Source organism: Centruroides vittatus, unplaced genomic scaffold (assembly GCF_030686945.1).
Source record: "Centruroides vittatus isolate TY-2023 unplaced genomic scaffold, ASM3068694v2 contig_98, whole genome shotgun sequence".
In the NCBI taxonomy this organism is placed as follows: domain Eukaryota; kingdom Metazoa; phylum Arthropoda; class Arachnida; order Scorpiones; family Buthidae; genus Centruroides; species Centruroides vittatus.
In genome coordinates this window covers 49663-63556 of record NW_027122651.1, presented here as the reverse complement: position 1 = coordinate 63556, position 13894 = coordinate 49663, and the positions used below count along the sequence as shown (strand labels likewise).

General features: G+C 38.9%; 2 protein-coding genes across 2 annotated transcripts; one reads left to right on the top strand and one right to left on the bottom strand.

The window, feature by feature from the left end:
- Positions 1-3538: 3538 nt before the first annotated feature.
- LOC136985856 (uncharacterized) lies at positions 3539-4504 on the bottom strand. The gene has a single exon (XM_067283226.1). It carries the CDS (start codon positions 4502-4504, stop codon positions 3539-3541), a length of 966 nt encoding a protein of 321 aa, XP_067139327.1.
- Positions 4505-12560: 8056 nt separating this feature from the next.
- Positions 12561-13142, top strand: LOC136985855 (craniofacial development protein 2-like). The gene has a single exon (XM_067283225.1). It carries the CDS (start codon positions 12561-12563, stop codon positions 13140-13142), a length of 582 nt encoding a protein of 193 aa, XP_067139326.1.
- The last annotated feature ends 752 nt before the right edge of the window (positions 13143-13894 follow it).

The following is a 13894-nucleotide window of genomic DNA, read 5'->3' as shown; positions in this document are numbered from 1 at the left end:
ACACTTAAAGTACAAATGCAATACTGGCATACTGGCTGGTCATCACCCTTCAAAAGGTATTGATGAGTAAGCCGAGTATGTCCAATTCTCAGACGAGTAAGAATGACTTCAGATCTCCTATCATACTGTTTCTTGTGTGTCCAATTTTCTATTATAGGTTTGATCTCGTAAAGTTTATTGTGGACTTGTTCGTTCCACACATTTTGCCATCTCTCTGCTAGTCGTTTTTTAACAACCAGCTTCAAGTCACCTCCTTCAATAAACATTGTATGCTGAGAAGGACTTGCTGACTTTGCAGCTGCATCAGCTGCTTCATTCCCTTTTATACCTACATGGCCTGGGACCCAACAAAATTTTACAAAAATATTACTCGCAATAAGATGGCAAAACAGTTTGCGAATTTTAATCACTATAGAGTGAGAACTAGGTTCATGTGAGATCAAAGCCTGAAGTGCACTAACTGAGTCAGTGTAAATAACACAGCGACGATGACCTTTACTAATTATATATTTTAAGGCTAGATAAATAGCCTGCAACTCTGCAGTAAAGATGGAAGAATTCGATGCAATTTGTTCTGCCACGATCTCATCCTGGCAGACAAAGGCTGAGCCAACGTAATCAACCGATTTCGATCCATCAGTATAAATAGGAATTAAATTCCTGTCGTGGTGTTGAATTTCTGCAAAGTGCTGCCTATAGATGTAGTCCGGGGTGGATTCCTTAGGAAACTGCTTTAAGCTAAAGTCAACATTAATCACAGGAGTTGACCAAGGTGATATATTATCGACCTCGGCCTGTGAAATGTTGCTTGTGTCCAGGTCAATCGTGCTGCTTACATTCTCCATTCTAATGTCAAATGTAGGGACACAACTTGGGCGAGCTGTAAATAATCTTTTCAGCTGAGTATCTGATACTCTACAATAAACTGAAGGTTTAGCCAGAGATTTCTGTTTAATGTAATAGAACAAAGACAACTGCTCTCTCCTGAGAGATAGTGGAGGCTCATAAGCATCCACGTACAAACTTTGAACAGGAGAAGTTCGAAATGCACCAGTGCACAAACGCAATGCTTGATGGTGGATTGGATCCAGCATCCGAAGAGTAGATTCTCGCGCAGAGCCATAAACAACACATCCATAATCCAGCTTAGAGCGAACGAGGGCTCTATATATCCTGAGCATCGAACATTTGTCTGCTCCCCAGGATGAGCAGCATAATACCTTTAAAAGGTTCAGAGATTTTAAACATCTACTCTTCAAATTGTGCAAGTGTGGTAAGAACGTCAATTTATGGTCAAACACAACACCCAAAAATTTTGCTTCATTGACCATTGGGATTTTAACCCCATTTAGGTGAATTTCAGAGTCCAGGTGCAAACCACGCCTTCGGCAAAAGTGGATGCACGAGGTCTTCTCTGCATTAAAAGTAAAACCATTGATCTTGGACCAATTGTCTATGCGATTTAGGGAGGTTTGCAGTTGTCTTTCAATAAAACTCATGTTAGTAGACTGACAGGAGATCTGAAAGTCATCCACATACAAGGAGTGTTTCACACTGGGAGGAAGACACTTAGCTATGCTATTAATTTTGATTAGGAACAGAGTCACACTCAGAATAGAACCTTGAGGAACACCCTCTTCTTGTGTGAAAGGCCTAGACAAAGTGTTGCCCATCCTAACTTGGAATCTTCGATTCTGCAAGAAGTTTTTTATAAAAATTGGCAGATTACCCCGCAGTCCAAATTCATGCAGATCACGGAGTATTCCATATCGCCAGCAGCGATCATAAGCCTTCTCTATATCGAAAAACACAGACACTAAGTGCTGTCGTCTTACAAACGCTTCGCGTATAGATGTTTCAAGGTTTACTAGATTGTCTGTGGTACTTCTGTTCCTACGAAATCCACTCTGATGTGGTGAAAAGTAGTTCTTTTCCTCTAGGAGGAACATCAGGCGTCTGTTTACCATTCTCTCGAAAAGTTTGCAGAGACAACTAGTCAGAGAAATTGGTCTATAATTAGAGGGATTCTTGCAGTCTTTACCTGGCTTGGGAATGGGAATTATGATAGATAGCCTCCAAGAGTCAGGAAAAGTATGTTCTGTCCATATTCTGTTGAACAGATTCAGAAGGTTACTAAGGGAATTGTCTGACAGATTTTTAATCATGCTGTAATGGATTTTATCCGGCCCTACAGCAGTATTCCCCGAGCGAGAGATTGCTGTACATAGTTCTATTCTGCTGAATGGCACATTATATTCCTCATTAGATGGAGAGTGGAAGTTTAGATATTGTTTTTCACTTTGGACTTTATAAGCCTGGAAATCTGTTGTATACATAATATTGCTGGATGAAGACGAAAATGTTTCACCCAACAAATCAGCAATACCTTTTATGTCACTGATTATTGTGCCATTATTTTCCAGCATGGACAGAGAGTGAGAAGCATATTTCCCATTAATTTTATGGATTTTATCCCAGACTGCTTTTGAGCTGGTGGAAGATGTTATGCTAGAAACATACTTCCTCCAGGAATCCCTTTGGCTTTGCCTCCTTATTTTTCTGGCATTTGCCTTTGCTTTTTTAAAAGCTATCAAATTCTCAGCAGTGGGGTATCTTCTGAAAATCCCCCATGCTTTCTTTTGTTTTTTAAATGCTGCCTCACAATTCTGATCCCACCATGGTTTCGGATGTTTTGGATATCTGGTTGACGTTTTCCCCATTGTTTTTTCGGCTGCCTGAATAATACTGGAAGTGACAACTTCTACTGCATCATTGATATCGGCAGTATTGACCATTTCCTCAGTGATGTTAGCCAAAGAGGAAAATGCAGGCCAATCTGCCGTTTCAAATTTCCAGCGTGGTGGACGGGCTGTTTCACAGCTTCTCTGCCTCTATATTTTAAAAATATTGGAAGTGGTCACTGGAAAGTGGATTAGATCCAACCTCCCATGTAAACGCTGAAAACAGATTTGGACTAGCTAATGTCAAATCAATGGCAGTAAATGTTCTTGTTGGGGCGTGGAAGTATGTCACTTCTCCAGTATTAAATAAATACAGTTGGTGATTGCCTATAAATCTCTCAATGGCCCTGCCTCGACGGTTTATGTCGGACTGCCCCACATTGGATTGTGGCCATTGAAATCACCAAGTAAAAGGAATGGAGTCGGCAGTTGTTCAACCAAGGCATCCAATTCATCTTCATCGACTCTGACATCTGGTGGCAAGTATATGGAACAAACTGTGACAGTTACTCCAATTGAAATTCTGACTGCCACAGCTTGCAGCTCTGTTCTTATTTGTACCGGTAAGGAAGGGATGCGGTTTGAAACCAGTACAGCCACACCTCCACTGGCGCGGGTGTGGCTATCATCATCCTTACGGTAAAGATTAAATCCTTTTAAAGTAATTTTTTCTCCAGGTTTTAGATGTGTTTCCTGGAGTGCCACGCAGAGAGATGTGGTAGATGATGTCAAATGTTTAACGTCAGAAAAGTTGTTGCGGAAACCACGACAGTTCCATTGGATTATTTTATAATCCATTATGTGGTTGAGGCAGCATTCTTTGTAAAAGTATCCCTCTTTAGTTTTACAGCCGATTTGCCTTTTGGAGGCGAGTTTGGTGGTGTAACCACCTTATTAGTCTCCTCATCTGAGAAGTCAGAGAACTCACTCATAGACTGAGTCTCTGATCTTTTAGATTTAGAGAGGGCTGATTTTAATTTTTGTTTGTTCAGTGGGTTCTTATTAGCTTTTTTAGAACCCACATTTCTGGTTACTATCCCTGCTTTAGGTAGGGGTGTTTTTTTCTTTATATTCTCCTTTACTTCTGTATCTGTAGATTGAGTTAACAAGCATCTAGCATGGCGAGTGAAAGATTCATTTGGTGAAACGGAAATTTCTGTCTGAACCGCACATGTCTTTGTGGACTTCAAAACAGAAGCAAATGTCTTTTGTTGTAATGATGCACTTTGAGTGACCATGCGCCGAGCCTCTGGGTAAGGTATGTTGTTAACTGTTTTTAGGCGTTGAATTTCTTTTTCTCTTTGCCATGCAGGGCATTTCCGAGAATAGGCTGGATGGGCATCCTGGCAGTTCACACAGTGTGGAGTACTTTTACATTCAGTACTGTTGTGGCCTTCAGTTCCACACTGTGCACATAAGCTTTTGCCTCGGCAGGAGGTCTGGGAATGTCCAAATCGCTGGCATTTGAAACAACGCAGCGGATTTGGAACGTATGGTCGAACTGGGCATCGAAGATATCCCGCAGTAACGAATGATGGCAATGTTGGCTTTCCGAAAGTGAGAATCAGATGTTTAGTCGGTATCAGCTTGCCATCACGACGAATGGAGATGCGTCGAACGGCAGTGACACCTTGATCTGCAAGACCGATCTGGATGTCTGCTTCATCTTCAGACATCAGATCGACCTCAGATATCACACCACGTGATGAGTTCAAACTTGTGTGTGGTGTGATGGTGACTGTTATGTCTCCTAGAGATGTCATTTTCAACAGCTTTGCTGACTGTTGAGAGGAGGCTGCTTCTATCAGTAGGTCCCCTGACCTCAATTTTTGTATTTTCTTTAAATGTCCAATAGTTGATTAAAACAACTTTTGAATTAGGAAAGGGGAACATTTAGACATGGGTTTTTCAGTAGTACTATGTACTATGAGATAAATTGGTTGGTTGGAGGAACTGACCTCCTTTGGTGTTGATGTGTCAGTGCTTGTAGTTCTTGTACTTGTACTTTTGGGTTTTAATGAATCCATGTTTGAAAAATAACTATTCAGCTCCTAGTGACCCCACCCACCATGGGGTCCAACAAGGGGATGCCGTCACATGGGAGACTCCCATAGACCGTCACACCAGGGTTTCCCAGGAGCTATACCCTCACAATGCAGTCAGGAAGAGCAAATCTTGTCTGACGTGTCCGCCCGGTCTGCATCGATCGGTTGACTCCAAGCCGAGGTCAAGAATGACTCAACGACCAGCCGATTGACTCAAACGGAGCCTGATTTGAGCCTCCCGTTTATCCGAAGCAGGGGCCAAAGCAGTGTGTTGGGGACGTTATGTTGCCCCTCAACTACCAGGATCCCCTTTCCGGCATACGGGTCACCACGCACGGCAAACACGTGGGTGGGCGTTCAGATCCCAGGGATGGTAAAGAAGAGATACTAAACCATCTCTGGGAGGTCCCCTCACCACGAACAGGAACCCACATCGAGGGGTGTAATGAACATCACAGGACGAATAACAGGCATTACGATCAACTATGCCTGTGTGAAATTAACAAACAGACAAATCCTATTCAGATAGGATTCAACTTTAACAAATAGAAAATTGACATAGTAAACAATGGAGACCGTTCCCAGCTAGCGCTAGCTGGGAACGGTCCAAGCACAATTAGCTACAAGAAAGGAATTGTAACGACTTTACCCAACAAAAAAAAGACAATGACAAAAATAGCTACCAAACAGCCCCAGAAGAGGAGGAATCTAGCCAAACAATGATGAACTCAAATGAATCAGAGCATTGACGATCAACATGAACACGAAAACCAGTACGACGTCTAAATCTTAAAAAAAGGTTTAAAATTTGTTCATTTAAAGTGTGAGAGAATTGTTATGTATGTAAACCTCCAGGGGATAACCCACACTGAATTGCCTCTTGACCTAGTTAAGCAACCCTGTACCTTTGACCTTTGTTGTGTTCCTTTATCTCCAGGCAGTCGGTGTATTAGCTGTGATGACACTTAGACGTGGAGGTACAAAGTTACATTTGTTTTATAGTCAAGTTAATTATATATGTTAACAAAAGTCATTTATTTTACAGACAACAATATGTCTTTAATAATAAAACATAGTCGCATGGTGCTATATCATCAATATCCCAAGCAACTGAAGAAAATGATATTGTTGAGGAAATTAGTGATGCCTTGAAGTTTGGATGATTTCCAAGAGAATAAACAGGCACCACCAAGAAAAAACAAAAAAAAAAGAACTACCGTCTGAAGAAGAACTACAAAGTTCGAAAACGTTAACGGAAATTTTTTCGTTTTGCGTCTAACACTGGTAAAAGGTTCCAGAAAGTGTTGTTACATCCCCGGTGTTCCTTGATGTATGTAGATTTTTCAAAAAAAAAAAAATGTCCTTCAAAAACTAAGCCTCCAAATGGTTTCAAGACTACATAAAGAAACAGAAGGAGGCAGATAAAAAAACAATAGAAGAGACTTGAGGAAACAGAAGAAAAATTTATAATCAAATAAAATATTTTTTTAAATGTTTAACATTTTGTCTTAAATTTTAATTAAAAACTAATTTTATTGTATATGTGAAGCTCAATTATAGATGATAATTTGCTAATTTCTCATCTATTCCCTAATCCCATCATAACCAGACTAAAAACAAATTTTTAGGATATTTTAGAGGTTTATACTTCTCTTACACCCTTGATATAACTTTGAATTTAAATTTATCTCCTCTCTCTACTTAATCATCTAAGTCTACAGCTACACTTTTATTACCTCTTCATATATTCCTCACACTATCTTTCAATATTATCCAGTCAGCAACTTTTGTCATTTTACTCGATTTTTACATAATAATTATTGAAATTAAATATTTTTTAAATATGGTAAGAAATATTTTCAACTACTTAATTTTCCTTTTTTTACAATTTTGTCAGATTAATTTAAAAATCATAAACCACAAAAGGAAAGTACATTTAGTAAACTAGAAATTTTCACTTTTATGTAAACTAAAAATACCAAGTAATTTTTAAAGTAATTAAAAATTACATAAATATCCATGTGTTAACACATTCTTCATAGAAGCTTACAGTAAATTAGTTTCCCAATGGGGTCAATAAAAGTTTGAGAAAGGTCATCTTTTTCATTTTTACAAAGCTTTCATTCTCAAATAAATATAGGAAAATGCCATATAGTAGATATGTGCTCAGCAAATAATTAGTTTAATTCGCCACACTACAACTTTTTGTGTTGCCGAGATAGTTTTATTGAAAGAACTAATGTTTTCAGCCTACCCAATAGAAGTTAAGCCTGAGGATGCCCTATTGAGTAGGCCGAAAATGTTAGTTCTTTCAATAAAACTATCTCTGATCTGATTATTTATTTACTCTGATCTATAGCAATGAATCAACAAACATTGAAGAAGCAGCTATGGAAAGTATGAAAACTATAGAAGACTTTAACAAGTCCTTCACATGTTCCACCATCAAGTTTTTCTGTTTTCAAACAAAGTAAAGTGCTTGTAGGTGTGCTTCTATGGATGGTAAACTTTTTAAATTATATCAAGCATTTAAGATTTTTGAATCATTTTTTTTTCTTTTGGTGTTCTGATTGTTACGAGCATCAATGAAACAAACGAGCGTAAAGGGGCCCTGCAAAAGTTTTACTCCAGTGCCACACTGGAGGAGAGCCTTCCAGGGCTGGGTGCCGCTGGAGGCTGGGCGGTATCTGTAGCGACGACCATCTGCCGCTAAAGGTCTGTTTTTAGCCTGTTGGAGCTCAAACCACTGCCAAATCCCTGCTAAGCCTGGTTCCTCAGCCCAGGTTAAAAAAATGGAAAGGTTGGTGTCTGGTTGGCGGCCGACCGTAAAAACCCCAGCCAAATCCTTTTTTATGGAATGTCAAATGCCGCTTTGAATTGTGATAATACTAGGACGTACCCCATAGGCGACGCGCAGCCGCAGCACACAGCGACTGTGGAAAATGGACAGGGTTGTTGTCTCACATGGGATGAAGACAACGTAAGAAGCAGGTCCATTAAGAGTGGGAAGTTGGAATATAGGGTCTATGACAGGGAAAAGAGCTGAACTTGCAGATACCCTAAGAAGAAAAAGAGTCAACATAGTGTGCTTGCAGGAGACAAAGTAAAAAGAGGCAAAAGCTAAAGAGATTTGCAAAGGGTATAAACTTTTCTACTGTGGTAAAGATGAAAAGAGAAATGAAGTGGGGATAGTCATAAACAACGACTTAAAGAAGAATGTAGTCATAGTCAATAGAGTAAATGATAAATTAATATTAATGAAATTGAGTATTGAAGAACTCATAGTTAATGTTATTAGTGCATATGCGCCGCAAGTGGTGTAGATGATGAAGTGAAAGAGCAATTTTGGGAAGATTTGGCTAGGATAATGACGGTTGGTTGGTTGGTAAAAGTTTTTTGGCACAAGGGCCACACAGGCCAAGCTGCACCACAACATATGGTATAAATAAATACATAAATAAATAACAATAATAAATAGAATAAAATACAAAACAGAAAAAAACAAAAAACCGATAACAAAAATATATAACAATTAAAATGTATATAGCAACAAAGTGTATATGAAAATAAATAAATAAATAAAAAATTGATCTCTTTATAAATATTTGTGACTTTTAGAAAGTTCAATAATTTATCAACATTTGGCCTCTGGCCCAAAATCTCTTTAAAACTTGCATTTCCAAAATGCTGTCTACGAATCCTCTCAGAAGCAATGCAATTGCTCAGTATGTGCTTAACACTTACATTACAGTTGCAATACTGACACACAGGCTGGTCATCACCCTTCAAAAGATATTGATGAGTCAGTCGAGTATGTCCAATTCTCAAACGAGTAAGAATGACCTCAGATCTCCTGTCATAGGTTTCTTCTGTGTCCAATTTTCTATCATAGGTTTGATCTCATGTAGTTTATTGTGGACTTGTGCATTCCACATATTTTGCTATCTCTCTGCTAGTCGTTTTTTAACGACCAGCTTCAAGACACCTCCTTCAATATGCATTGTATGCTGAGAAGGACTTGCTGACTTTGCAGCTGCATCAGCTTCTTCATTTCCCCTTATACCCACGTGGCCTGGGACCCAACAAAATTTTACAGAGAAATTAATCGCAATAAGATGACAAATCACTTTACGAATTTTAATCACTATGGAGTGAGAACTAGGTTCACACGAGATCAAAGCCTGAAGTGCACTGACTGAGTCAGTGTAAATCACGCAGCAACGACGACCTTTCCGATTTATATACTCTAAAGCTATATAAATAGCCTGCAACTCCGCAGTAAAAATGGAATAATTTGATGCTATTTGTTCTGCCACAATTTCATTCAGGCAGACAAAGGCTGAGCAAACGTAATCAACCGATTTCGATCCATCAGTATAAATAGGAATTTAATTCTTGTCGTGGTGTTCAATTTCTGCAAAGTGCTGTCTATAGACATAGTCAGGTGTGGTTTCTTTGGGGAACTGCTTTAAGCTTAAATCTACATTAATCACTCAGAGTTAACCAAGGTAAAATTCTATTAACCTCAACCTGTGAGATGTTGCTTGTGTCCAGGTCAATCGCACTGCTTATATTCTCCATTCTTGTATCAAGTGTAGAAATATTACTTGAGCGAAGCTGCAAATAGTCTTTTCAGCTGAGTATCTGATATTCTAATTAAAACTAAAGGTTTAGCTAGAGATTTCTGTTTAATGTAATAAAAAAGACAACTGCTTCTCTCCTAAGATATAGTGGAGGCTCATAAGCATCTACGTACAAACTTTGAACAGGAGAAGTTCGAAATGCACCAGTGCACAAATGCAATGCTTGATGGTAGAATTGGATCCAGCATCCGAAGAGTAGATTCTCGCGCAGAGCCACACACAATGCATCCATAATCCAGCTTAGAGCAGACAAGGGCTCTATAAATTCTGAGCATTGAACATTTGTCTGCTCCCCAGAATGAGCAGCATAATACCTTTAAAAAGTTCAGAGATTTTAAACATCTACTCTTCAAATTGCGCAAGTGTGGTAAGAACGTCAATTTATGGTCAAACACGACACCCAAAAATTTCGCTTCTTAGACCATTGGTATTTTAACTCCATTTAGGTAAATTTTGGGATCCAGGTGCAAACCACGCCTTCGGCAAAAGTGGATACACGAGGTCTTCTTTACAGTTAAAAGTAAAACCATTGGTCTTGGACCAATTGTCTATGCGATTTAAAGAAGGTTTGCAGTTGTCTCTCAATAAAACTCATATTACTAGACTGGCAGAATCTGAAAGTCATCCACATACGAGAGTGTTTCACACTGGGAGGAAGACACTTAGCTATGCTGTTAATTTTAATTAGGAACAGAGTCACACTCAAAATACAACCTTCAGGAACACCTTCTTCTTGTGTGTAAAGCCTAGATAAAGTTGTGCCCATCCTGACTTGAAATCTTCTATTCCGTAGAAAGTTTTTTATAAAAATTGGCAAATTACCCCGCAATCCGAATTGGTGCAGATCGCGGAGTATTCCGTATCGCCAACAGCGATCATAAGCCTTCTCTATATCGAAAAACACAGACACTAAGTGCTGTCGTCTAACAAATGCTTCGCGTATAGATGTTTCAAGGTTTACTAAATTGTCCGTGTACTTCTGTTCCTACGAAATCCACTCTGATGTGGTGAAAAGTAATCCTTTTCCTCTAAGAGGAAAATCAAACGTCCATTTACCATTCTCTCAAAAAGTTTACAGAGACAACTCGTGAGAGAGATTGGTCTGTAATTAGAGGGATTCTTGCAGTCTTTACCTGGCTTGGGTATGGGAATGATGATAGATAGCCTCCAAGAGTCAGGAGAAGTATGTTCTGTCCATATTCTGTTAAACAGATTCAGAAGATTACTGAGGGAATTGTCTGACAGATTTTTAATCATGCTGTAGTGGATTTTATCCGGGCCTACAGCAGTATTCCCTGAGCGAGAGATTGCTGTACATAGTTCAATTCTGCTTAATGGCACATTATGTTCCTCATTAGATGTACAGTGAAAGTGTAAATATTGTTTTTCAGTTTGGACTTTATAAGCCTGAAAATCCCTTGTATACATAATATTGCTGGATGAAGACGAAAATGTTTCACCCAACAAATCAGCAATACCTTTTATGTCACTGATTATTGTGCCATTATTTTCCAATATGGACAGAGAGTGAGAAGCATATTTCCCATTAATTTTATGGATTTTATCCCAGACTGCTTTTGAGCTGGTGGAAGATGTTATGCTAGATACATACTTCCTCCAAGAATCCCTTTGGCTTTGCCTTCTGATTCTTCTGGCATTTGCCTTTGCTTTTTTAAAAGCAACCAAATTGTTAGCAGTAAGGTATCTTCTAAAATCCCCCATGCTTTCTTTTGCTTTTTGAATGCTGCCTCGCAATTCTGATCCAACCATGGTTTCGGATGTTTTGGATATCTGGTTGATGTTTTCCCCATTGTTTTTTCGGCTGCCTTGAACAGAAGAGGAGAGAAGTGAAACAAAGAAAGAAGTGAAACAAAGAAAGAAGTGAAGATGACGACATCTGCATCATCTGGAAGACGAAATCGGACATCGACAGATTCGTGTGCTGTATGAATGACAACCCATACGGTCTTTTGATCGAGTTAGAACAAATGAGCGACGAAGCAGCTCATTTTTTAGACATTAATATTACCCTTGGCGGTGGATTTACGACACTAATGTATACCGAAAACCGAACGCCATCCTGATATACATCCCAGCCGACTCCAATGATCCGTATAGCTACAAACTAGCGACCTTTAGGGCCCTTACCAGAAGAGCCCAAACGCACTGTAATAGAGAGGGAGATAAGCGGAAGGAGATAGAGAGGGTAGCGGAAATAGCTGAGAACCAAGGCTATAGCAAGAAGCTTATACTGAGTATAGCAAACGATCAAGAACGCAACCCTGTAAACCAGCTTGATGCAGTTCGGGAGAATAATCGGCAACAAAGTATGCCTCCCCGCCTTGTTGTTATTACGTATGAACGGCATCTGCACTCCTTATACTGTGAGATCGGTGCATATACTAATACAAAAATAGCCTATAAGTGGAAACCAGACGTCTTCTCCCTGCTTAGGAACGGGAAGGATCCGGTGGACGTTGAAAGGGAGCCGGGAATATATAGAATTCCGCTCCGAGACCATAGATTCGGTAGAGATCTAGTGTATATCGGCTCCACAAAAAGATCCCTCGGGCAACGCATCCAAGAGCATAAAACGGATATCGAGAAGAAAAAAACCAATATGGCCTTAGCTGTTTATGCTAGTGAAAATGGCATTTTGCCGGGACTGCAGCGCGCGACCCTGATAAGAAGAACCAGGCAAGCACACCACCTTAAGTATTTAGAGGCGCTGGAGATCTTTAAAGCTGATTGCCAGAGCCTCTCTATCAACTTTAAAGACGAAATACAACTTTCAAAGGCGTGGCAAGCGATGTACGACCCGGCGTTATAACCGCACATGCGCAGCGATGTTTGTTTATAGTACACATCTGGAGTGGGGGTTGGAATGTATCCGTTACGGAAGTTTAGTTCGTAGGGACACTCTCTGCTTATATCCCACCTGAAGAAGGTCCTAAGGGACCGAAAACGTTTGTGGATAAATATAGTTGCGAAGCTATTTAAGGTTATTAGAGTGGACTTATTTACTTTATTTAACGACGTCCATTGTTTCTATTAAGTCGTAACTTTATTGTTTGGATAAAACTGAAAATGGGTATTGCGAATAGAAATAAAAGAAAAAAAAAAAAAGGATAATGACGGGGGTACCGACACATGAGGAGATATTTATTGGAGCGGACATTAACGGGCATGTGGGAAAAAATAATGCTAGTTATGAGAGGGTACATGGAGGGAAAGGTTTTGGTGGTAGAAAGTTCAAAGGAGAATGTGTCTTGCAAATGGCCACCGCCTATGAGTTAGTTGTGGTCAACACTTATTTTGATAAATGTGAAAAACATTTAATTACTTACAAGAGCAGGGATCATAAATCACAAATAGATTACCTATTAACAAGACGGACTACTCTAAAAGGGATTAAGGACTGTAAAGTGTTACCAGGAGAAGACTTGACTAGTCAGCATAGACTTTTAGTAATGGAATTAAAGATTGATCTTAATAGGATTAAGTATAAAGATAAACTGATATCTAAAATTAAATGGTGGTTGTTAAAAGGGAAAAGGGCAATAGAGTTTAAAGAAAAAGTAATAAGTGTTATTAATCGGAACACAAAGTGCAATGTCTCGGTAGATGAATGGTGGACACAGGTGGCCAGGGAAATACGAAAAATTGCAAAGGAACTTCTGGGAGAAACTAAGCCAGCTAGGAAAATAGAGTAGGAGGTATGGTGGTGGAATGAAGAAGTAAAGAAAGTTATAAGAGAGAAACAAGATGCTTTTATAAGTTGGCAGAAGGAGAAAGGAGATAATAAGGTCAGAAAAGAGAAAAGAGTGGTCTATGTGCAGATGAAAACGAAGGCAAAGACAGTGGTTGCCATAGCTAAGGTGCAAGCCCAGAACGAAATGTATTTCTATTATTCCAAAGTCTAACATTTTTACTTTCAAAACCCACTTTTTTCAAGTTGAGAGATGGCTACTTATGCTGGGTTTGAACATGGATCTAGAGTCTTTTTCACTCATTCTTTAACAGTTCATTTTTGAATTTTGACATAAATAGATGTATTTGTGCAGTGAAATTTATTTTGAAAAATTATTTTATAATTAAAAAAATGTCATCAAGCAAAGCAAGTTCTTCACATTGTGACAAAAAACTGTTGATGACGACTCTTTATACAGTGATGTATCGAAGCAGTGGCTAAAAGATAGAGTAGTGTATTATGAGAATTTACTTTTCAAAAACAATTTAATTGCAACATTATCTGAAGATGCTGTGCTGATAGGCACAGAATTAAACAATAATACATTAAATGTGTTGAATGTAAGAGCCTTTATAATTCATGACGAATTGATTTATTCCCAAGAAGAGTGTACAGAAGGAAATTTTGAAGCAGATAAAGTTGACTCATCTGATGACTATGTATCTGACGAAAAAAAATATAGAATGAAGGAATATATTTCACTGGAATATAAAA